This window comes from Mobula birostris, chromosome 14 (assembly GCF_030028105.1).
Source record: "Mobula birostris isolate sMobBir1 chromosome 14, sMobBir1.hap1, whole genome shotgun sequence".
NCBI lineage: Eukaryota > Metazoa > Chordata > Chondrichthyes > Myliobatiformes > Myliobatidae > Mobula > Mobula birostris.
Window position 1 is genome coordinate 53,497,132 of NC_092383.1, and position 25,937 is coordinate 53,523,068.

The 25,937-nt window shown below is 44.9% G+C and overlaps 1 protein-coding gene across 1 annotated transcript in view; it reads left to right on the plus strand.

The window, feature by feature from the left end:
- Nucleotides 1-25,937, plus strand: part of LOC140209904 (signal peptide, CUB and EGF-like domain-containing protein 3) — a 373,983-nt gene that overhangs the window by 245,330 nt on the left and 102,716 nt on the right. Inside the window, exon 7 of the mRNA XM_072278560.1 lies at nucleotides 14,520-14,636. Within this exon, the coding sequence (XP_072134661.1) occupies nucleotides 14,520-14,636 (117 nt within the window). The remainder of the gene's footprint in view (nucleotides 1-14,519; nucleotides 14,637-25,937) is intronic.

The following is a 25,937-nucleotide window of genomic DNA, read 5'->3' on the forward strand; positions in this document are numbered from 1 at the left end:
TCTAGTGGGGCAGGAGACATGTTGGTATAACTTTGTCAGCACCTTTCTGAGGTTGGCCTGGTTAAAGTCCCCGGCTGTAATGAGCAAAGCCTCCGGATACCTGGCCTCAAGTTCACTGATGTTGGCATACAGTATGTTCACAGCACACTCCACGTATGCCTGGGGGGGACTATAGTAAGAAAGAAAAGAAAAGGGATGATTACCTAAAATTGTTAAGTATAAGTCAAGAGGGCTGCAGTGTGTTCATCGTGTCATATTGAATTGAGGGAGAACTCAAAAGAACAGGAGTGTTTTTGGTGAGGCATGGTAGCATAATAGTGAGAGTAACACTATTAAAGCATGAGCAGTCACCAATCGTGGTTCAATTCAATTCCCGTAAACAGTTTGTATGTTCTCCCTATGACCCCATGGTGTTCCAAACTGTTCAGAGAGTATTGTTGCAACTTGACCCTTGGAATGAGGCTCTGTGCTCGATCAGAATTCCCTCTCCAGGACATCTTTAGGGAGCGGTGTCTCAGAAAGGCAGCGTCCATTATTAAAGACCCCCAGCACCCAGGGCATGCCTTTTTCTCACCGTTACCATCAGGTAGGAGATACAGAAGCCTGAAGACACATACTCAGCGATTCAGGAACAGCTTCTTCCCATCTGCCGTCCATTTCCTAAATGGACATTGAACCCATGAACATTACCTCACTTTTTTAATATATGTTATTTCTGTTTTTTGCACAATTTTTAATCTATTCAATAGTCATAGTCATACTTTATTAATCCCTGGGGAAATTGGTTTTCGTTACAGTTGCTCCATAAATAATAAATAGTAATAGAACCATAAATAGTTAAATAGTAATATGTAAATTATGCCAGTAAATTATGAAATAAGTCCAGGACCAGCCTATTGGCTCAGGATGTCTGACTCTCCAAGGGAGGAGTTGTAAAGTTTGATGGCCACAGGCAGGAATGACTTCCTATGACGCTCTGTGCTGCATCTCGGTGGAATGAGTCTCTGGCTGAATGTACTCCTGTGCCCACCCAGTACATCATGTAGTGGATGGGAGACATTGACCAAGATGGCATGCAACTTAGACAGCATCCTCTTTTCAGACACCACTGTCAGAGAGTCCAGTTCCATCCCCACAACATCATTGGCCTTACGAATGAGTTTGTTGATTCTGTTGGTGTCTGCTACCCTCAGCCTGCTGCCCCAGCTCACAGCAGCAAACATGATAGCACTGGCCACCACAGACTCGTAGAACATCCTCAGCATCATCCGGCAGATGTTAAAGGACCTCAGTCTCCTCAGGAAATAGAGACGGCTCTGACCCTTCTTGTAGACAGCCTCAGTGTTCTTTGACCAGTCCCGTTTATTGTCAATTCGTAACCCCAGGTATTTGTAATCCTCCACCATGTCCACCAATATATGTATACTGTAATTGATTTACTTAATTATTATTGTTTTATTTTTTTTTCTTCTTCTATACTATGTATTGCATTGAACTGCTGCTGCTAAGTTTACAAGTGTCATGTCACATGCCGGTGATAATAGACCTGATTCTGATTTTACCTGCTGCAAATGCAGATACAACCTTGGAGCAAAGCAAACATTACATTGCCTGTGGCTATCAAGGTGACTGTGGCAATAAATGGTGGCCCCTGCCCAACTGGAGCTAGTGATATTTCTCTCAAGAAGTCATCAACTGCAGCATATATGGGGTTTCTAAAGTTCTTGGTTCATCCAGGCCATTTACATTTGAGTCTCTCCCAAAGACTCTTTGTGAAGAGACTGGGACCTCCATGGTGCGGGGAGCCATTGACTGCAAATGACTTGAAAGAATCCCACACCTTGACCTGTGACCCTTACAGGACAGTGCCCAGAATCCAGGGTGCTTTCATTTTGGTTTCAACTGGCAATCATCTGTGGTGCCAATGGTATGTGCACAAAACCACAAGACATAGGAGTAGAATTAAGCCATTGCGTCTGCTCCACCATTCAATCACGGAATTATCCCTCTCAACCCCATTCTCCTGCCGTCTCCCTGTAATCTTTGACATCCTTACTAATCAAGAACCTATCAACCTCCTCTTTAAGTATACCCAATGAATTCACATCCACGGTCGTCTGTGGCAACAAATTTCACAGGTTCGCACCCTGGGGATAAGGCCACTGAGCTTCTAGTGGTCTTACGTCTTGGTCCCCCAGGCCTTATTCCTGGCATTGACCTTCTTGACCTCCTATCCTTTCCCAAGCCTCCACATCCCTGAAAATTCTGGACATCTGTGCTTCTTTCCACCAAGGCCTCTAGGGCAGCTTCATAAACGTAGAACCATTTTGTTTGTCCCTTGCACCAGTCTTCACAGTTTCCCAGGTCAGCCTCCATTGTAAAGTGTGTACCAACATCTGCTGTAGCCGTAATCAAACTTTCTTTAAAGCTACAGACTACCTTCATGGAGCGCAGATTTATTTTAACTGCTTCAATCCACTCACAATATTCACCTGTGCTGAAATATTAACATGTATGCTATGCGTAGGCCGGTCACTGTGGCTATAACAGGCAGAACACGCAAAACCCTTTGTCCACTGCACCAAGAAGGCATGGGTTTCAAGTGCTATCCAATATAATTTATGAGTAAAGGGTTAGTTGGAGAGCTGGAGAGAAGTTGATGCTTGCCCTGCTTTTTAATGGCTATCAGGATATTAATCTACATTACAGTATGATCAATATGAAGTTATCAGCTCTACTGACATTCTCTTCTGGAAGGATGGGTACAGTATCTTAACGTAAAATTTAATTGACAGAGTAGTGTAATGTCCTGTATAAATATGTGGTACAAAAACATTGTAATTCCACCTGCCTATATATTTAATAAAGGAAAGCTGTTCTGTATTCAATTGATTTGTCAGGAGATTTAGAGTGGATCTGTTTAAATTCAGTGCCATGTGATGTTTATGTAAGACATGTGGAGCTGATCAATTGACGGTAATTAGATGGTGCTATCATATGACTTCAAGTCATTACTTGTGTTTTGCTGCAGGCAGTTTTCCAGGAAGCCCAGCACATTGCAAATCATTTTTATTCAGGGTAATCTGTGCAGTGTCTGTTCTGCAGAGTTATATTTTGATTGTTACCTCAGGAAACCCAAACTCGAATCTCAAGTTCTGTTGGATTCAGCCTTAGGGTTGTGAATGTTCCTTGAGATTGGCCAGCTCTCCCTGGAATGGGATGGTGGGGGTGGGTTTGGGGGTATGATAGCAGAAATGGATCCCAGGTGATGTGTGTAGCCAGGAATATGGGTATGTTAAAGGTAGCACAGGGACACAACTAGCAGAGCTGTTCCCTCAGAGCTCCAGAAAGTGGGTGGCACCATAGCATAGTGGTTAGTGCATCCCCATATACTGCGGTTGTAAGATTGGGGTTAGATTCCAGCTGGTGTCTACAAGGAGTTTGTACATCCTTCACGTCACCAAATGGGTTTCCTCCCCCGTTCCAGACTCTTACAGTTATGGTTAGTGAGTTAGTGGGCAGGCTGTGTTGGCACCAGAAGGTTGGCAACACTTGCGGGCTGCCCCGAGCATTACTTTCGCTGATTTGATTTGACGCAAACAATGCACTTCACTATAAGTTTTGATGGACATGTGACAAATAAAGCTAACCTTAAGATCTTAACCCAGCATAACTCCTGAACACCAGGGCATTTGCACACTATACCTGTGACCATGTGGGTTTGTTCCAAATGTTCCTGTTTCCCCTGGGTGTTCCAGTTTCCTCCACGTGCAAGTTGTCAGTTTAGTCGCTTCTAGTGTGTCTGTAGGAGGCAACTGGTAGAATCTGGAGTTTGATGGAAACCTGGGGTGAATAAAATCAGCTTAGTGCCTGATGGTCAGTAGGCCAAAGAGCCTGATTCCATGCTGAATGATTTTCCACTGAACAAGCAACAATATTTATGTAGGGGAGATGAACAAGAAATAGAAGCTACCTTTAAGACAGCAATTTTGGAGCAAAGCAGTTCTGTTTAATTTGTTTTTATTTATTTATTTATTTAATTAAGATGTGGAGAGAGAAGGGATGTTCATGTTTTGTATTTGGGGAAGTGAGAAGGCAAGTGTGTTTTAAGTTCCAGAGTCATAGAGCAATACAGTACAGATAGAGGCTTCTTGCCCTATCCAATTCATGCTGACCACGATCCTCACCCAGCTAGACCCAATTTCCTGCATTTGCCGCATATCCCTGTCATCCCTGCCCCTCCGTGTGCCTATCCAAGGGGTTCTACCTGCCTCACCATCCTCTGTGTGAAGAAGTTGCCCCTCAGGTCCCTATTAAATGTTTCCCCTCTCATCCAAATCTTATGCCCCTCTGATTTGGACTCCCCTACCTTGAGGAAAAGACTGTTACCACCCACTTTCTTTATGCTCACTTTCTCATCATTTTAAACATCCTCCGGAAAGATGGCAGTGCGCTTGGATGCAGCGGTCACACAGGGTCCGATCAAGGGTGGATATGTTCGTTCAGTATGCCTTTTTTTTTAACAATCGCAAGTCATTGTTGGAACATCAGTTACTGCAGGCCTACCCCATCAACGAGTTGCTCAATAGTGATGGAGCCGGACTTACTGCATACTGTTGTGGTGTTGTCTCCTGGACTTGCTGCGTACCATTCTGCTGAGACAGTGCACAATCCAACGAACAGAGTGGGTGATTGACGTGGGCGTTTTTACTGGGATTGCAAGACCCTGCTGGATATTAGTAACATAGAATACTGCAAGTCTTGTTTACTGGCTCATTGGACAGACCGGCGGCAGGAGAGCTGCGTTGCCTTGGTTGTAGTAGGATCTGGGCCCAAACGGTGGGGTGGCCTGTTGCATACAGCCAGGAGAAGAGATGCCGAGGTGGTGTGGGAGAGCCTCTGTGGGGCGCGCGGGAAGCCAAACCGGATCAGGGGCTGGCCCCTCCCATCACTGCTGCCCTCCGGTGTTCACTCTATGGAAGAACAAGCTGGACCAAGACAAGTTACCATTAATCTACAACACACATCAAAGTTGCTGGTGAACGCAGCAGGCCAGGCAGCATCTCTAGGAAGAGGTACAGTCGACGTTTCAGGCCGAGACCCTTCGTCAGGACTAACTGAAGGAAGAGTGAGTAAGGGATTTGAAAGTTGGAGGGGGAGGGGGAGATCCAAAATGATAGGAGAAGACAGGAGGGGGAGGGATGGAGCCAAGAGCTGGACAGGTGATAGGCAAAAGGGGATATGAGAGGATCATGGGACAGGAGGTCCGGGAAGAAAGACAAGGGGGGGGGGACCCAGAGGATGGGCAAGGGGTATATTCAGAGGGACAGAGGGAGAAAAAGGAGAGTAAGAGAAAGAATGTGTGCATAAAAATAAGTAACAGATGGGGTACGAGGGGGAGGTGGGGCCTAGCGGAAGTTAGAGAAGTCGATGTTCATGCCATCAGGTTGGAGGCTACCCAGACGGAATATAAGGTGTTGTTCCTCCAACCTGAGTGTGGCTTCATCTTTACAGTAGAGGAGGCCGTGGATAGACATGTCAGAATTCTCACAGCTATCTGGACTATTCCTCTTCTCACCCTGTCTCTTGCAAAAACGCCATCCCCTTCTCACAATTCCTCCGTCTCCGCCGCATCTGCTCTCAGGATGAGGCTTTTCATTCTAGGACGAGGGAGATGTCTTCATTTTTTAAAGAAAGGGGCTTCCCTTCCTCCACTATCAACTCTGCTCTTAAAAGCATCTCCCCCATTTCACGTACATCTGCTCTCACTCCATCCTCCCGCCACCCCACTAGGAATAGGGTTCCCCTGGTCCTCACCTACCACCCCACCAGCCTCCGGGCCCAACATATTATTCTCCGTAACTTCCGCCACCTCCAACGGGATCCCACCACTAAGCACATCTTTCCCTCCCCCCCTCTCTCTGCATTCCGCAGGGATCGCTCCCTACACAACTCCCTTGTCCATTCGTCCCCCCCCATCCCTCCCCACTGATCTCCCTCCTGGCACTTATCCGTGTAAGCGGAACAAGTGCTACACATGCCCTTACACTTCCTCCCTTACCACCAGTCAGAGCCCCAAACAGTCCTTCCAGGTGAGGCAACACTTCACCTGTGAGTCGATGGGGGTGATATACTGCGTCCGGTGCTCCCGATGTGGCCTTTTATATATTGACGAGACCCGACGCAGACTGGGAGACCGCTTTGCTGAACATCTACGCTCTGTCCGCCAGAGAAAGCAGGATCTCCCAGTGGCCACACATTTTAATTCCACATCCCATTCCCATTCTGACATGTCTATCCACGGCCTCCTCTACTGTAAAGATGAAGCCACACTCAGGTTGGAGGAACAACACCTTATATTCCGTCTCGGTAGCCTCCAACCTGATGGCATGAACATCGACTTCTCTAACTTCCGCTAGGCCCCACCTCCCCCTCGTACCCCATCTGTTACTTATTTTTATGTACACATTCTTTCTCTCACTCTCCTTTTTCTCCCTCTGTCCCTCTGAATATACCTCTTGCCCATCTTCTGGGTCCCACCCCCCTTGTCTTTCTTCCCGGACCTCCTGTCCCATGATCCTCTTGTATCCCCTTTTGCCTATCATCTGTCCATCCCTCCCCCTCCTGTCTTCTCCTATCAATTTGGATCTCCCCCCTCCCCCTCCAACTTTCAAATCCCTTACTCACTCTTCCTTCAGTTAGTCCTGACGAAGGGTCTCGGCCTGAAACGTCGACTGTACCTCTTCCTAGAGATGCTGCCTGGCCTGCTGCGTTCACCAGCAACTTTGATGTGTGTTGCTTGAATTTCCAGCATCTGCAGAATTCCTGTTGTTTGTGTTACCATTAATCTACAGTCAGCCACTCAGGGACTTGGGCTACAGAATATTTTTCTTTTTGTAACCATATGTGCTGATTGTGTTATGTGCTGTTGGTGTTTTGCACCTTGGCCCTGGAGAAACGTTGTTTCTTTTGGCTGCATAGTTGAATGGTAATTGAAGTTATTCTCCTAACCTGCAAACTCTCCCTTTCACTCAGACCATCTAGTCCTGGCAACGTCCTTGTAAATCTTCCTTGCTGTCTTTCCAGTTCCAAGATTACACAGCACAGCAGTTGCTGGACGTTTGAAGTGAAGGAGCACACTGGAAATACACAGCAGATCAGGTGGCATCGGTGGAGAGCTAAACTGAGCTAGCATACGTGTGAAATATCCATCAAAACTGGGCAGCTCTGACATTAGCAGGAAATGTGGGTTATCTCCAAGTGCTTAATTCAATATTGTGTTTTGACAGTTGCCATATAGCAACAAGAAAGAGCTTATTTTTCTTTTTCCCGACCTATTGTGCATTTAGCACATTTTCACTCACACATTGATGTCTTGTTAGTTTACAGCATCATTTGGTCTTTCGATATTAAAGCTATGATATTAGGCATGATTTTGTAGTTACTGGTGAGACAGTTGCAGGAGGAGCAGAACTGGCAGCTCAATATTCCAGGGTTCTGTTTTAGATGCGACAGAACAGGAGAGATTAAAGGGGAAGGCGTAGCTTTACTACTCAGGGAAAATGTCACGGCAGTGCTCAATCAGGACAGACTGGAGAACTCGTCTGGTGGGGCTTCATGGGTGAAACTGAGAAATAAGAATGGTATGACCATGTTAATGGGGCTATATTACAGGCCACCCAACAGTCCGTGGAATTTAGACAAACAAATTTCTAGGGAGATTGCAGACTGTTGCAAGAAACATAAAGTTGTTATAGTAAATGATTTTAACTTTTCACACATGGACTGGGATTCCTGTACTGTAAAAGGATTAGATGGGATAGAGTTTGTCAAATGTGTTAAATGTGTTCAGAAAAGTTTCCTTAATCAGTACATAGAAGTCCCAATGAGAAAGTGTGCAATACTTGATCTGCGATTAGGGGGTGAGACAGGGCAGGTGACAAAAGTTTGTGTAGATAAACACTTTGCATCTAGTGATCATAATGCCATTAGTTTCAAGGTAAATATGGTAAAGCGTTGGTCTGTTTGACAGGTTGAGATTCCAAATTGGAGTAAGGCCTATTTTGATGGTATCAGAAAAAGGATCTGGCAAGTAGGGATTGGTACAGGCTGTTTTCTGGCAAAAGTGTACTTGGTAAGTGTGAGGCCTTCAGAAATTGAAAGTTTGAGAGTACAAAGCTTGTATGTGCCTGTTAGAATAAAAAGGTTTGCGGTACCTTGGTTTTTAGGAGATATTGAGGCCCTGGTTAGGAAAAAAAACGAGGTGCATAGCAGGTATAGGCAGGTAGGAAGAAACGAGTTGTTTATGGAGTATAAGGAATGCAAGATAACACTGAAGAAAGAAGTCAGGAGGCATGAAGCTGCCCTAGCAGACAAGGTGAAGGAGAATCCTCAGGGATTCTACAGAGATGTTAAGAGCAAAAGGATTGCAAAGGACAAAATTCGTTCTCCAGAAGATCAGGTTGGTAATCTATGTGTGGAGCCAAAAGAAATGGGGGAGATCTTAAATGGATTTTTTGCATCTGTATTTACTTGGGAGATGGACACAGTGTCTATAGAAGTGAGACAAAGCAGCAGCGAAGTCATGGACCCTATACAGTTTACAGAGGAGGAGGTGTTTGCTGTCTTGAGGCAAATTAGGGTGGATAAATCCCCACGGCCTGACAAGATGCTCCCTTGGACCCTGTGGGAGGCAAGTTCAGAAAAGACAGGGGCCCTAGCAGAGATATTTAAATCATCCTTAGTGACAGGTGAGGATGTTTTGAGGATAGCTAATGTTGTTCTGCCTAGGAAACTATTGGCCAGTGACCCTGGCATTGGAAATGGGGAAGTTATTGGTAGGTATTCTAAGGGACCGGATATAGGAGTACTTGGGTAGACAGGGACTAATTAGGGATAGTCCACATGGCTTCGTACGTAGTAGGTCATGTTTAACCAACTTATAGAATTTTTTGAGAAAGTTACCAGGAAAGTTGATGAAGGTAAGGCAGTGGATGTTGTCTACATGGACTTCAGCAAGGCCCTTGACAAGATCCCACATGGGAGATTGGTCAGGAAGGTTCAGTTGCTCGGCATTCCAGATGAGATAGTAATTTGGATTAGACATTGGCTTTGTGGGAGAAGCCAGAGAGTGGTAGTAAATGGTTGCCTCTCTGACTATAGGCCTGTGACTAGTGGAGTGCTGCAGGAACTGGTGCTGGGTCCATTGTTGTTTGTCATCTACATCAATGATCTGCATGATAATGTGGTTAACTGGATCAGCAAATTTGTAGATGACACCAAGGTTGGAGTTGTTGTCATAGCAGCAATGGCTTTGATGGCTTGCAGAGGGATCTGCATCAGCTGGAAAAATGGGCTGAAAATAGCAGATGGAATTTAATGCAGACAGGTATGAGATATTGCACTTCAGTACAACCAACCAGGGTAGGTCTTACATAGTGAATGGTAGGCCACTGAAGAGTGTGGTAGAACAAAGGGATCTGGGAATACAGGTCCATACTTCACTGAAAGTGGTGGTACAGGTAGATAGGGTCATAAAGAAAGCTTTTGACACAATCATAATTATAACTTAAGTACAGGAGATCAGATGTTATGTTGAAATTGCATAAGATGTTAGTGAGGCCTAATTTGGAATATTGTGTACAGTTTTGGTTACCTGCCGACAGAAAAGATGTTAGTAAGGTTGAAAGAGTACAGAGTAAATCTATAAGGATGTTGCTGGGTTTGGAGGACCTGAGTTATAAAGACGGATTGAATTTGTTAGAACTTTATTCCGTGGAACATAGAAGACTGAGGAGAGATTTGATAGAGATATACAAAATTTATAAGGGGTATAGATTGGGTAAATGCATGCAGGCTTGGTGGGACTACAACTGGAGGTCATTGGTTAAGGGTGAAAGGTGAAAAGTTTAAGGGGAACGTGAAGGGAAACTTTTTCACTCAGAGAGCTGTGAGAGTGTGGAACAAGCTGCCAGCGCAAGTGATGCATGTGAGCTGGATTTCAATGTTTAACAGAAATTTGGATAGGTACATGGATAGTAGGGGTATGGAGGGCTATGGTCCCGGTGCAGGCCGATGGGAGTAGGCAGTTTAAATGGTTCAGCACGGACTTAATGGGCCGAAGGGCCTGTTTCTATGCTGTACTTTTCTATGACACTTAGGCAAAATAAGGTTTATTTTGAGGAATGGGGAACTGCAACTTCAGCAAGACCCAAGACCCGTTTGCAGCATCTGTGAAAAGCAACAGTTTAGAGGTCCTGAAGTGTGAGTTTCGGGAACTAGGCAGAAGGCTGAAGAACAGGACCTCAAGGGTGGCGTTCTCAGGATTGCTGCCAGTGCTACGTGACAGAGATGGTAACAATTGGAGGAGATGGCAGTTGAATGCCTGGCTGAGGAGTTGGTGCAGGGAGCAGGATTTTAGATTTTTAGATCATTGGGATCTCTTCTGGGGAAGGTGGGACCTGTACAGATTGGATGGGTTGCACCTGAACTCGAGGGGGAGCAATATCCTTGCAGGCATGGTTCGGGAGGGTTTAAACTAATTTGCTTGCTAGCATGGTTCGGGAGGGTTTAAACTAATTTGCGAGGGGGATGGGACCCAGAGCGATAGAGCAGTGAAAGAAGTGCATGGAGTAAAGCCAGATCTAACAGACAGAGAGGCTTTGAGGAAAGAGACGCAGATTAAACGGTTTAAAGACAGTAAGGTAGAAGGGCTGAAATGTGTGTACCTCAATGCAAGAAGCATCAGGAACAAAGGTGATGAACTGAGAGCTTGGATACATACATGGAATTGTGATGTAGTGGCCATTACAGAGACTTGGCTGACACCAGGGCAGGAATGGATTCTCAATATTCCTGGATTTCAGTGCTTTAAAAGGGATAGAGAGGGCAGAAAAAGGGGAGGAGGGGTGGCATTACTGTTCAGGGATACTATTACAACTACAGAAAGGGTGGGTAATGTAGCAGGATCCTCTTTTGAGTCAATATGGGTGGAAGTCAGGAACAGTAAGGGAGCAGTTACTCTACTGGGGTATTCTATAGGGCCCCTGGTAGCAGCAGAGATACAGAGGAGCAGACTGGGAGGCAGATTTTGGAAAGGTGCAAAAATAACAGAGTTGTTATCATGGGTGACTTTAACTTCCCTAATATTGATTGGCACCTGATTAGTTCCAAGGGTTTAGATGGAGCAGAATTTGTTAAGTGTGTCCAGGATGGATTCCTGTCACAGTATGTGGACAGGCCAACCAGGGGGAATGCCATACTAGATCTAGTACTAGGTAATGAACCGGGTCAGGTCACAGATCTCCCGGTGGGTGAGCATCTGGGGGACAGTGACCACCGCTCCCTGGTCTTTATAATTATCATTGAAGAGGATAGAATCAAAGAGGACAGGAAAATTTTTAATTGGGGAAAGGCAAATTATGAGGCTATAAGGCTAGAACTTGCGGGTGTGAATTGGGATGATGTTTTTGCAGAGAAATGTACTATGGACATGTGGTCGATGTTTAGAGATCTCTTGCGGGATGTTAGGGATAAATTTGTCCCAGTGAGGAAGATAAAGAATGGTAGGGTGAAGGAACCATGGGTGACAAGTGAGGTGGAAAATCTAGTCAGGTAGAAGAAGGCAGCATACATGAGGTTTAGGAAGAAAGGATCAGATGGGTCTATTGAGGAATATAGGGAAGCAAGAAAGGAGCTTAAGAAGGGGCTGAGAAGAGCAAGAAGGGGGCATGAGAAGGCCTTGGCGAGTAGGGTAAAGGAAAACTCCAAGGCATTCTTCAATTATGTGAAGAAAAAAAGGATGACAGGAGTGAAGGTAGGACCGATTCGAGATAAAGGTGGGAAGATGTGCCTGGAGGCTGTGGAAGTGAGCGAGGTCCTCAATGAATACTTCTCTTCGGTATTCACCAATGAGAGGGAACTTTATGATGGTGAGGACAATATGAGTGAGGTTGATGTTCTGGAGCATGTTGATATTAAGGGAGAGGACGTGTTGGAGTTGTTAAAATACATTAGGAGAGATAAGTCCCCGGGCCCAGACGGAATATTCCCCAGGCTGCTCCACGAGGCGAGAGAAGAGATTGCTGAGCCTCTGGCTAGGATCTTTATGTTCTCGTTGTCCACGGGAATGGTACCGGAGGATTGGAGGGAGGTGAATGTTGTTCCCCTGTTCAAAAAAAAGTAGTAGGGATAGTCTGGGTAATTATTGACCAGTGAGCCTTATGTCTGTGGTGGGAAAGCTGTTGGAAAAGACTCTTAGAGATAGGATCTATAGGTATTTAGAGAATCATGGTCTGATCAGGGACAGTCAGCATGGTTTTGTGAAGGGCAGATCGTGTCTAACAAGCCTGATAGAGTTCTTTGAGTAGGTGATCAGGCATATAGATGAGGGTAGTGCAGTGGATGTGATCTATATGGATTTTAGTAAGGCATTTGACAAAGTTCCACACGGTAGGCTTATTCAGAAAGTTAGAAGGCATGGGATCCAGGGAAGTTTGGCCAGGTGGATTCAGAATTGGCTTGCCTGCAGAAGGCAGAGGGTGGTGGTGGAGGGAGTGCATTCAGATTGGAGGATTGTGACTAGTGGTGTCCCACAAGGATCTGTTCTGCGACCTCTACTTTTCGTGATTTTTATTAACAACCTGGATGTGGGGGTAGAAGGGTGGGTTGGCAAGTTTGCAGACGACACAAAGGTTGGTGGTGTTGTAGATAGTGTAGAGGATTGTCAAAGATTGCAGAGAGACATTGATAGGATGCAGAAGTGGGCTGAGAAGTGGCAGGTGGAGTTCAACCCGGAGAAGTGTGAGGTGGTACACTTTGGAAGGACAAACTCCAAGGCAGAGTACAAAGTAAATGGCAGGATACTTGGTAGTGTGGAGGAGCAGAGGGATCTCGGGGTACATGTCCACAGATCCCTGAAAGTTGCCTCACAGGTGGATAGGGTAGTTAAGAAAGCTTATGGGGTGTTAGCTTTCATAAGTCGAGGGATAGAGTTTAAGAGTCGCGATGTAATGATGCAGCTCTATAAAGCTCTGGTTAGGCCATACTTGGAGTACTGTGTCCAGTTCTGGTCACCTCACTATAGGAAGGATGTGGAAGCATTGGAAAGGGTACAGAGGAGATTTACCAGGATGCTGGCTGGTTTAGAAAGTATGCATTATGATCAGAGATTAAGAGAGCTAGGGCTTTACTCTTTGGAGAGAAGGAGGATGAAAGGAGACATGATAGAGATGTACAAGATAATAAGAGGAATAGGTAGAGTGGATAGCCAGCGCCTCTTCCCCAGGGCACCACTGCTCAATACAAGAGGACATGGCTTTAAGGTAATGGGTGGGAAGTTCAAGTGGGATATTAGAGGAAGGTTTTTTACTCAGAGAGTGGTTGGTGCGTGGAATGCACTGCCTGAGTCAGTGGTCGAGGCAGATACACTAGTGAAGTTTAAGAGACTACTAGACAGGTATATGGAGGAATCTAAGGTGGGGGCTTATATGGGAGGCAGGGTTTGAGGGTCGGCACAACATTGTGGGCCGAAGGGCCTTACTGTGCTGTACTATTCTATGTTCTATGTTCTATCAGGCTTGTCATGGTGAGAAAATGCTTTGTAATTTATATACACCATTGCCAAGTTTCCAGTCCCGAACTCTTAGGGCTCTACCTTTTTTCACAGCGCTGCTGTCAACAACATAGAACAGTAGAGCATAAGAACAGGCCCTTCAGCCCATCATGTCTCTGCCGACCATTAGATTAGATTAGATTATGAGAACACTCAGTCCTCTTTTATTGTCATTTAGAAATGCATATATGCATTAAGAAATGATACAATGTTTCTCCAGAGTGATATCACAGAAAAACAGGACAAATCAAAGACTAACACTGACAGACCACATAATTATAACATATAGTTACAGCAGTGCAAAGCAATACCATAATTTGATGAAGAACAAACCATGGGCGCAGTAAAAAAAAAAGTCTCAAAGTCCCCGAGTTGATCGACTCCTGAGTCCCCGATGGCAGACGGCAAAAGGGAGAAACTCCCTGCCATAAACCTCCAGGCACCGTCAACTTGCCGATACCTTGGAAGCAGCTGACCACAGACAACACTGAGTGCGTCCATCCAAAAACTTCGAGCCTCCGACCAGCCCCTCCGTTACAGCCTCCCGAGCACCATCCTCTGCTGAGCGCCTTCGACCTCACCCCGGCTGCTGAAACAAGCAAAGCCGAGGATTCGGGGACAGCTGCTCCGGAGATTCCGGTTACCACACAGTAGCAGTGGCAGCGAAGCGGGCATTTCAGAAGTTTCTCCAGATGTTCCTCTGTACTCTCATGTCTGTCTCCATCAAATCAGAATTGTGCATGGTGCCAATCTAACTACTCCATCTGCCTGCACATGGTCTCTGTGTACCCTGTTCTTCTTAACTACAGGCTGACAGGTGTTTCTATCCAGGAAGTAATGCAAAGTTCAGGTGGTATCTAAGGTGACCTTGTTTTAATCTGTACCTGTGCTGTTTTCCTTCCCACAGAGACCTGTGCTGTGAACAATGGAGGCTGTGATAGCACATGTCAAGATGCTGCCACGGGTGTCCGCTGTAGTTGTCCGGTGGGATTCACGTTACAGCCTGACAGGAAGACATGCAAAGGTCAGTTCCTGCTCCTTCACCCTCTGATTTACTGCCTTCAGTACAATGTGAGAACATTCTTTAAATAGTTGAATTAATGTTGATATCCCTGCTCAGGGTAAACTAACAGAAGACTAATATTTGAGTCACAATGTTTTTTGTTACACCATTTGACTCTCGTATTTATAGTATGTTCATTTGGTTGGATAGATCAAAATTGATGTTCCAATAAAATGGAGCCAAATTCCTCTACTCCGATTCCATGAATTTCCATAAATTTGAGAGGCACTGATGGTAACAGTCATTAATTAAATGGCCTTTACTTCTGCAATTTCATAATTGCAGAATTGCAGGATCTGTTCTGGCAACCCTGCTCTTTATAAATAGGAAATGGAAGGGTTGGTTAATAAGTTTGCAGATGACACAAATGTTGGTGGAGCTGTAGGTAGCGTAGAAAATGTTCATAGTTTATGACAGGACATGTACAGGATGCAGAGCTGACTGAGAAATGTTACATGTGGTTCAATCTGCACAAGTGTGATATGATACACTTTGGAAGGTCGAACTGGAAGGTCGAACTTGAAGGCTGAATGGCAGGATTCTTAGCAGTGTGGAGGAACAGAGAGATCTTGGGGTCCACGTCCATAGATCCCTCAAAGTTGCAGTGCAAATTGATAAGGTGGTCAAGAAGGCGTATGGAGAGTTGGCCTTTGTTAGTCCAGGGATTGAGTTCAAGAGCTGTCTGGTAATGTTGCAGCTCTATAGAATTCTGGTTAGACCATTCTTGGAGTATTGTGTTCAGTTCTGATTGCTTCATTATGGGAAGCATCTGGAAGCTTAAGAGAGGGTGCAGAGAAGATTTGCCAGGGTGCTGCCTAGAATAGAGGGCATGTCTTATGAGGATAGGTGGAACGCGCTGGGGCTTTTCTCTTTGGAGCAAAGGAGGATGACAGATGACTAGAATAATGGTGTAAACTATTTTCTAAAGAGGGAGAAAATTCACAAACCAGAGATGCAAAGGAGTCATTGTGCAGGATTCCCTAAAAGTCAACTTGCAGGTTGAATCAGTGGAAAGGAAGGCAAATGCAATGTTAGCATTCACTATGAAAGGACGAGAATATAAGAGCAAGGATGTAATGCTGAGGCTTTATAAGGTATTGGTCAAACCAGGTATTGTGAGCAGTTTTGGGCCCCTTATCTAAGAACTGGAATTGGAGAGGGTCCAGAGGAGGTTCATTAGAATGATTTCGGGAATTAAAGGGTCAACTTATGAGGAGCGTTTGATTATTCTAGGCCTGTGCTTGCTGGAGTTTAGAAGACTGAGGGGGGAATCTCATTGAAACCATTTGAATATTGAGAGACCTAGATAAACTGGATGTGGAGAAGATGTTTCCTATAATGGGAGAGTCTAGGACCAGAGGGCACAGCCTCAGAATAGAGGGATGTTCATTTAGAGGAGGAATTTCTTTAGTCAGGGGGTGGAGAGTCTGTGGAATTCATTGCCACGGGCGGCTGTGGAGGCCCAGTCATTGTGTTTATTTAAAGCAGAGGTTGATTGGTTTTCGATTAGACAGGGCAACAAAGGATATGGGGAGAGGGCAGGAGACTGTGGTTGAGAGGGATAGTGAATCAGTCATGATGGAATGGTGGAAGAGATTGGAAGGGCCAAATAGCCTAATTCTGCTCCTATGTGTTATGGCCTTATGGTGAATAGAACGACCTTCACACCTGCTAACTGTAAATGAGCAGTTATAAACGGGTTACAAGATCAAAACTGTAGCTAACTCTCACTTAAGGCAGGACTGGCTTTTGTGTTTCTCGATAGTGACTAGTCCTCTGTTCAAGGGGGGTGGAAAGATTTGGATTTGCAGAAAGGACCTTGGTTGTGATCTGGAAGTCATTGTCTGCAAGAACAGTGGAAATAAGATCAATTAGAAATAAAATAGAGAATTGGTAGAATTTGAAAATTCCAACAAAAAAATACAGATTCAGTATTCCAGTCATGCCTGCTGTATCTATGGACGGATCATCTTTTTCGTCCTTAATCAGTCTCACACGTCCACCCTCTACTGTTTCACTGGCAATACTCACAAAATGCTGGGGGAGCTCAGCAGGCCAGGCAGCATCTATGGAAATTAATAAACAGTCAACGTTTTGGGCCAAGACCCTTCAGCAGGAATGGGGGAAAAAAGATGAGAAGTCAGAGTAAGAAGGTGGGGAAAGGGGAGGAAGAAGTACAAGGTAGTAGGTGATGGGTGAAACCAGGAGAGGAGGAGGTAGGTGTAAAGTAAAGAGCTGGGAAGTTGATAGGGAAAGAGATAAAGGGCTAGAGGATGGGAGAGAGTAGAAGATCATGGAAGAAGGGGAAGGAGGAGAAGCCCCAGAGGGAGGTAGTGGGCAGGGAAGGAGAGAGAGAGAAATGGGAATGGGGAATGGTGATAGGGTGGGGGGAGGAGGAATTACTGGAAGATTGAAATATCGATGTTCATGCCATCAGGTTGGAGGACACCCAGATGGAATATAAGCTGTTGCTCCTCCACCCTGAGGGTGGCCTCATCACAACAGTAGAGGAGGCCGTGGACTGATTTGTCAGAATTGAAATAGGTGGCTACCAGGAGATCCCGCCTTTTCAATTGACTACTATTTCACTGGGATTGTTCACTGGATATTTACTTTCAGAACCTATTGTTCCATTGCAGTTTTGCTACCCTTTATCCCGGCCAGATGCTTACTCATCCCATTAACATTAACAAGCCCCTGGGGAAGAAGGATAAGAATAAAGATAGGTATTAGTAAGTCCTGTACAGTTTAGTGCTGAAGGAAAGGTTTACTAAAGGCTTAGTGAACTGATTGTTGGGGTGAGGGATAGTCCCTGAAAGGACGATTGATAGAACAGCTTAGGTATTTTTTAATTACTGAGTATTTGGAAGAAGACATCAGTCTGGTTTTTATTAGGTGCTGCTGCTGGCAGTTCTGCATGGAACTGTTGGCATTTCCTCGGAGTAAATCGGATTTCGTCTTCTTTTGCACATTGGTTGCCTGTCAGTCCTAATCTTTTTCTGTTTTTTTTTTGTAAAATTCTACTGTGTTTCTTTTCCCTGTAAATATGTGTAAGAAAATGGCTATCAAGACAGTGTAGCATATATATACTTTGATAATAAATTTACTTAGAATTTGAATTTTAAATGCTGACCAGTATGAGAATTCCAGTCAGATATAGAACTCCTGAACCTTACTACTGAGCTTTGCTAGAAATCTGTTATTCATTCTCCTCTGCTAGACACCAGGTGAATCAGAGAATCATAAACATCATACAGGCCCTTCATCTCATCAGTTCCATGCTGACCATCAACCACCTGATTGCAGTAAACCTAAAATATTTCTCCCATCGTACACTCACCTATACCGGTGTGCAATGCCAGGGAAGCTTGGTTACTGCTCTGTTCAGGACTGATTGGTTATAGCAGAAACAACTGCTTCCAGTCACATTACTGCATTGAATATTCATAAACTGCTGCTTATTTGTCCAGTAGCAAGGACTATTGGTTAATATCCTGTAACAGGAGCTACTGCTCACTGCCCTGTAACATGGGAACCTTTACATCCCTCTGATAGCAACTACTGCTCAATGCCCAGTAACAAGAGCTGGTTTACTACCTTGCAACGGTGACTGTTGCTCAATGTCCTGTAAATGAGAAGGGGGAAGGGTTATTGGTTCCTGTCCTCCTATGAGGGCAACACACACAAAATGCTGGAGGAACTCAGCAGGCCAGGCAGCATCTAGGAAACGAGAACAGTCAACGCTTCAGGCTGAAACCCTTCGAAGTCCTGCAGAAGGGTTTTGCCCTGAAATGTCAGCTATACTCCTTTCCATAGATGTTGCCTGGCCTGCTGAGTTCCTCCAGCATTTTGTGTGTGTTGTTTGGATTCCCAGCATCTGCAGATTCTCTCTCTTGTGGGGGCTGTTGTTTACTGTCCTATATTGGGAGATGTTGTTTACTGTCCTGTAATGGGAGATGCTGTTTACTGCCCTGAAATGGGAGATGTTGTTTACTGCCCTGAAATGGGAGATGTTGTTTACTGTCCTGTAATGGGAGATGTTGTTTATTGTTCTATGACAGGAGCTTTTTTTCACTGTCTTGTAACAGGGACTGTTCTTTACTGTGCTGTAGCAGAGCCTGCTGGTTAGTGTTGTGTGATAGAAGCCATTCCTGTTAAAAACCGGAACAAATGAGAGAATAAGGCCATTCAGTCCTTTGAATACATTCTGTCATTCAATCTGGCTGACTTTATTGTTTCCTTTCAGCCCTATTTTCCTGTATTCTTTCCATAACATTTGGCACTCACAGATTCAGCACCCTCTAGCTGAAGAAATTCTTTCTCATCTCTCTTCTAAATGAATGTCATATTATCTGTGCCATTAGACCTTAGACTCTCCCACGATTTGAAACATACTCTCTGTGTTTCGTGACCCCTCTATCTGGGCCTTCCAAAATTACCTGGCTTTCAATTAGATTCCCCCCCACCCTTTCTTGTCTTTCTAAACTCCAGCAAGTACAGGTCCAGAGCCATCAAACGTTCTCCATACATTAACCCTTTCATTCCTGGGAACCTCCTCTCAATTCTCTGCAACACCAGCACATCTTTAGATGTGGACCAAAGTTGCTCACAATGCTCCAAATGTGCTCTGAACCATGTTTATAAATCCACAGAATTGCATCCTTGCTTTTATATTCTAGTCCTCTCTAAATTAATGCTAACTTTGTATTTGATTTGCTTAAGACTGACTCAACCCGTAATTTAACCTTTAGGCAATCCTACACTAGGACTCAATAGTCCCTTTGTACCTCTGATTTCTGAATTTGCTCCCTGTTTATAAAATAGTTTGTGCCTTTATTTGTTTCAACCAAGTGCATGACCATGCACTTTCCTGCATTATATTACATTTGCCATTGCTTTGCCCATGCTCCCAACCTGTCCAAGTCCTTTCTGCAGACTCCCTGCTTCTTCAACAGTACTGTCCCTTCACCTATCTTTGTATCATCCACAATCTTGGTCATGTATGCTGTGAAAAGTAGCAGACAAAACACCAACCCCTGTGCAACACCACCAGTCATTGGCAACCAACCTGAAAAGGCTCCCTTTATTCCCACTCTTTGCCTTCTGCCAGTCAGCCAATCTTCCATCCATGCTAGTATCTTTCCTGTAATATTATGAGCTCCTATCTTGTTTAGCAACCTCGTGTGCAGGAACTTGTCAAAGACCTTCTGAAAATCAAAGTAAACAACTTCTTTGTCTATCCTGCCTGTTATTTCCTCCAAGAGTTCCAACAGATTTGTCAGCCCTTAAGGAAACGACGCTGCCTTCAACCTGTTTTATCGCATGGTTCCAAGTAAACCAAAACCTCAACTTTAATAATGGACTCATAAAATCTTACCAACCACTAAATTCAGGCTAACCAGCTGATAACTTCCTATCTTCTGCCTCCCTTCCTTCTTAAAGAGTGGACTAACATTTGCTGTTTTCCAGTCGTCTGAACTATTCCTGACTAGTGATTCTTGCCTCCACAATCTCTTCTGTAGCCTCTTTCGGCACCCTGGGGTCCAGTTCATCCATTCCATGAGTTGTATTTGCCTCAGACCTTTCAGCCTCTTAGTAATAGCAACTATACTCATTTCTGTCCCTAACATGCTTGAATTTCTGGCAGGTTGCTGATGTCTTCCACAGTGAAAGCTAACACAAAATACTTATTCAGTTCATCATAAACATAAGAGATCCTTTAGATGCTGGGAAACCAGAGCAACACACACAAAATGCTGGAGGAGCTCAGCAGACCCGGCAGCATCTATGGAGATGAACAAACAGTTGATGTTTCGGGACAAGACCCTTCATCAAGACCGGAAAGAAAGTGGGAAGAAGCCAGAATAAGAAGATGAGGAAGGGGAAGGAGGACAGGTTAGAAGGTGATAGGTGGGTGGGGGAGGTGAGATGAAGAAAAGAAGCTAGGAGGTGATAGGTAGAAAAGGCAAAGGGCTGGAGAAGAAGGAATCTGATAGGAGAGGAGAGTGGATCACGGGAGAAAGAGGGGGGCACCAGGGGAAGGTGTTAGGCAAGTGAGGAGAAGAGTTAAGAGACCAGAATGGGGAAATGAAGAATGCACTACATTGATGACTGCATTGGTGCCGCTTCATGTACCCACACTGAACTCGTCAGTTTCATCAACTTTGCCTCCAACTTCCACCCTGCCCTTTGTTACGTACCCCGTAACTGGGTTGCCAAACCAGCAGAAATGGACCACTGGTTGGAATCTGGTTTAACAGAAACTAATAAAGTTTTATTAAAGAAATAAGTAACACGGTACTCTAATTGTAAGGATGTAAATGCAACAGGTTAGCAATGATAAAACACACATGTACACAGAACTAGGGTAATAGGAATCAACTAAGCTCTATCGCAGTCTAGGGGTAAAATGATCAGTCTCAAGTGATGCAGAATTCAGTTCAGCTTAGTACAATTCGCAGTAATCGCTGTTGTGCCATTGGAGAGAGAGGGAGATGCAAATTTTGATTCAAGCAGACCTTTGATGTTCTTCGCAGTTGGCTTTCGGGCAGACCCTTTTATGTCTTCTATCCCGCTGTGGTCACCGACTGTGACCCCTCCATTCCGGATATGACCGTTCTTCCGTGGTGAACCCGGCACCCAGGCAAGGGCGGACACACACACCAGGTTCCCGCCGATCGTACCTTTTCACCCTGTCAGTCTATGGTCAGTTCCCTCGAACCAGACCTCCAAACTCCCACTAACTTGTGGGGGCACACCGCTCTTCCAGGGTCTCGTTATCTCGTGATCTTGTGGTGTGTCGTGCCTTAGCAAACCTGTTCTTTTTATCCCCCTGCTGGGGTATCGCCTGTCCATCAAACTTCAAACAGTTCAGGTTCAAAGCAACCGGTCTGTCAATACTCTGAATTGTGTCTCTTTTCGTTATCTCTCTCCTCTCTCATTAACATTTTGAACGTTTCTCCATTTGTCTCCCTTATCTCTCTCAACAGCATCAATCTTCTGATAACTTGGTTTGTCGTCACACCTTAAATTCACTTGGTCTATTTCTGATACCTCCATCCCCATTCTCAATCTCTGTCTCCATCAATAGAGACAAACTGTCTCCTGATATCATTTATAAACCCATCAATTCCCACGGCTGTCCTGACTATACCTCTTCCCACACTGTCTGGTGTAAAAATGCTACACCCTTTTCTCAGTTCCTTCGTCTCTACTGCATCTGTTCCTAGGATGAGGCTTTCCTTTACAGGACATCAGAGATGTCCTCCTTCTTCAAAGAATGGGGTTTCTCTACCTCCACCATTGATGCTTCCTTCACCTGCATCTCCTCTACTTCCTGTATATCCATGCTCACCCCATCTTCCCACTGCCTTAACAGGGTAGAGTTCCTCCCGTCCTTACCTACCATCCCATGAGCCTCAACATCCAGCACTTCATTCTCCACAAGTTCTGCCATCTTCAGTGGGCCCTACCGCCAAACACATCTTCACGCTCAGCTTTCTGAATGATTCCCTCGTCCATTTGTCCCTCCCCATTAATCTCCCTCCTAGCATTTATCCCCGCAAGCAGCAGAAGTGCTACACCTGCCCCTTTAACTCCTCCCTCGCTTTCATTCAGAGCTCCAAGCAGTCCTTCCAGGTGAGGCTACTCATCACCTGCCTCCTCTACATTAGTGAGACCCGACGTAGATTGGAGGGCCACTTTGTCGAGCATCACAGCTCCATCCGCAAAAAGTGGAAATGCCAAACTGGCCAGCTATTTCAATTCCTTCCCCAAGTTGGTCCATGGTCTCCAGTTCTGCCACTGTCAGGCTGGAGGAGCAACACCTCATGTTCCATCCAGGTAGCCTCCATCCCATTGGCATGAATGCCCATTTCTCCAACTTCTGGTAATCTTTCCCCTCCCTCTTCCCTTTTCTTCTATTCCCCACTCTGGTCTCTTATCTCTTCTCCTCACCTGTCTATCACCTTTTCCTAATTCCCACCCCTTCCCTTTCCACTCTCCTTCTTCAGATTGCTTCTTCTCCAACTCTTTGCACTTTCCAAATCACCTCCCAGCTCTTACTTCATTCACCTTCCATCGTGTTCTCCCCCCTCTCCACCCAACTTCTTATTCTGGCTTCTTCCCCCTTCCTTTCCAGTCCTGTTGGAGGGTCTCAGACCAAAATGTCAACTGTTTATTTATCTCCATAGATGCTGCCCGACCTACGGAGATCTGCTAGCATTTTGTGTGTGTCATTCAGATCATCTGCCATTTCCTTGTTTCCCATTATCACTTCTCCAGTGTCATATTCCTGCCTCTTTTAATCTTTGTATACTGGGGGAGAAATCTTTTGGTATCCGCTTTTATATTACCAGCTAGATTATCTTTATATTTCATCTTTTCTCCCCTTATTGCTTTTCTAGTTGTATTTTGTTGGTTTTTAAAAGCTTCCCAATCTTTTAGCTTTGCATTACTTTTTGCAATATTGTATGCTCCCTCTTTTGTTTTTATGCCCACTTTGACTTTCTTCATCAGCGTGGTGACCTCATCCTCCTTTTAGAATGTTTCTTCTTCTTTAGGAAGAAATTATCCTGTGTGTTTCGAATGATTCCTGGAATTCCTGCATTGCTTCTCTACCACGTTCCTGGTAAGGTCCCTTTCCAGTGCAGTTCCTCCCTTATGCTTCAGTAGTTATCCTTACTCAATTGTATTAATGATTTATCCAATTTTAGCCTCTCCTTCTCAAACTGCAGGGTGAATTCTATCACATTAGGATCACTGTCTCCTGAGGACTCCTTTACCTTAAGCTCTCAAATCAAATCAGATTCATTGCACAACACCCAATCAAGAATTGCCTTTCCCTTGTAGGCTTAACCACAAGCTGATCTAAAAACCTATCTGTTAGGCATTCTGCAAATTCCTTCTCTTCGGATTCTGTGCCAGTCTGATTTCCCCAGTCTATCTATGTATTGAAGTCCTGCATGACCATCATAATACTGCCTTTCATGCATGCCTTTTCTGTCTCATGTTGTAATTTGTACCCTGTATCTTGGCTAGTATTCAGGGGCCTGTATATAACTCCCTTCAGGGTCTTTTTACCCTTACAGTTTCTAAACTATACCTGCAAGATTTCTGCAGCTTTTGATCCTATGTCACTTCTTGCTGAGGAATTGATATCATTTTTTACCAACAGAGCCACCCACCACCTCTGCCCAATCACCTGTTTTTTTTGATAGGATATGTATCTTGTTTGTTCAGGTCCCAGCTGAGATCTTCTTTCAGCCACAATTCTGTGTGACCACAACGTCATTCCTCCCAATTTCTAACTGCGTCATGAGCTTATCTGCCTTGTTTTGTCTGCTGTGTGCAATCAAAGGTAACATCTAGTAATTGTGTGAGTCGGCCAGCTTTAGAGTGGAAGGCTTTGACTCAACAGGCTTCAGTGAGAACAGGTGGAGGCTCTAAGTTTCTAGTAAGTCTCTTTTCTCTTTCCTTGCTATTTGTACATAGCTAGTGTGTTGAGAATAGATCCAGGGTTAAAGATACGTTCTTCGTGTGAGATGTGGGAACTCTGCAAGACTCCAGTCTTTCTAACTATATCTGCATGAAGTGCACTGAGCTTCAGCCCCTTTGGTACTGTGTTAATGGCCAGGAGTAGCAGATCAATGAATTTAGGTTCATATGGGAGACTGAGAAAGTGATAGATAGGGTGACTACCTCCCTGTAGCTCCTAAGTTGCAGGAGGCATGTATGTGGCTGACTGCCAGGAGAGAGAAAGGGAATGGGCAGCCAGTGCAGAGTACCCTGTAGCCGTTCCCCTCAATAATAAGGATACTGCTTTGGATACTGTTGGGAGGGGTAATGACGTGTCAGGGGGAAGCTGCAGCGACCAGGTCTCTGGCATTGTCTCTGTGGCTCAGAAGGGAAGGGGGGGAGAAGAGGAGTGCAGTAGAGAGAGGGAATTCCATAGTTAGAGCAGCAGACAGGAGAGTCTGTGGACATGAAAAAGAACCCACCAGGAGCCAGGGTCAAGGATGTCTCGGATCAGCTCCAAAGGGGGAAGATAAACAGCTGAAAGTCATGGTACATATTGGCACCAGTGACATAGGTAGGAAAATGAATGAGGTCCTGAAGAGAGAATTTAGGGAGTTATGTAGAAAGCTGAAAAGCAGGACCTCCAGGATAGTAATCTCTGGATGGCTGACTGTGAGGGTAAGAATAGGATGATTGGGCAGATGAACATGTATCTGAGGAATAGGTACAGGGGGCAAGGTTTAAAATTTCTGGATCATTGGGATCTCTTCTGGGGAAGGTATGACCTGTACGAAAAGGACAGGTTATACATGACCTTGAGGGGCACCAATGTCCTTGTGGGCAATTTTGCTGGAGCTGTTGGGGAGGGTACAAACTAATTTGGCAGGGGGATGGGAACAGGATGATAGGGCTGAGGATAGAGCAGTTAGTATTCAAGTAGATGGAGTGTATAGTCAGACTGTGAAGAAAGACAAGCAGATGATAGGGCAAAATTACAGTAAGTGGGATGAGTTGAAGTGTAACATGCAGGGAAAATCATAAAGGGTGATTAATACAGGTCTGAAGGTGTTATATTTAAATGCACGCAGTATACAGAATGAGGTAGATGATCTTTTAGCACAGTTAGAGATTGGCAGGAATGACATTGTGGATATCACTGAATTGTGGCTGAAAGAAGATCTTTGTTGTGAGCACATATAAGGAGACACATTGTATTGAAAGGACAGGCAGGTAGCCAGATGGGGTGAGTGGCTCTGTTGGTAAAAAATGAAATTAAATCCTTAGAGATGACATGGGATTGGAAGATGTAGACTCGTTGTGGGTGGAGGAAAGGAACTGGAAGGGTTAAAAGAATAATGGGGGTTATATACAGGCCTCCAAACAGGAGCCAGGATGGGAGATAGAAAATGAATGCCAAAAGGGCAATGTTATGATAGTCATGGGGATTTCAATTTGCAGGTCGACTGGGAAAGTCAGGTTGGTGCTAGATCCCAAGAGAGGTAACTTGTAGAATGCCTACGAGATAGCTTTTTAGAGCAGCTTGAGTTTGAGCCCACCTGGAAAAGGGCAATTCGTGGCTGTTGAGCAATTAAACAGTTAGGGAACCCTTAGAAGACAGTGATCATGATATGATAGAATTCACCCTGCAGTTTGAGAGGGAGAAGCTAAAGTCAGATGTATCAGTATTACAGTAGAGTAAAGGGGATTATGGAGGCATGAGAGAGGTGCTGGGCAAAGTTGATTGGA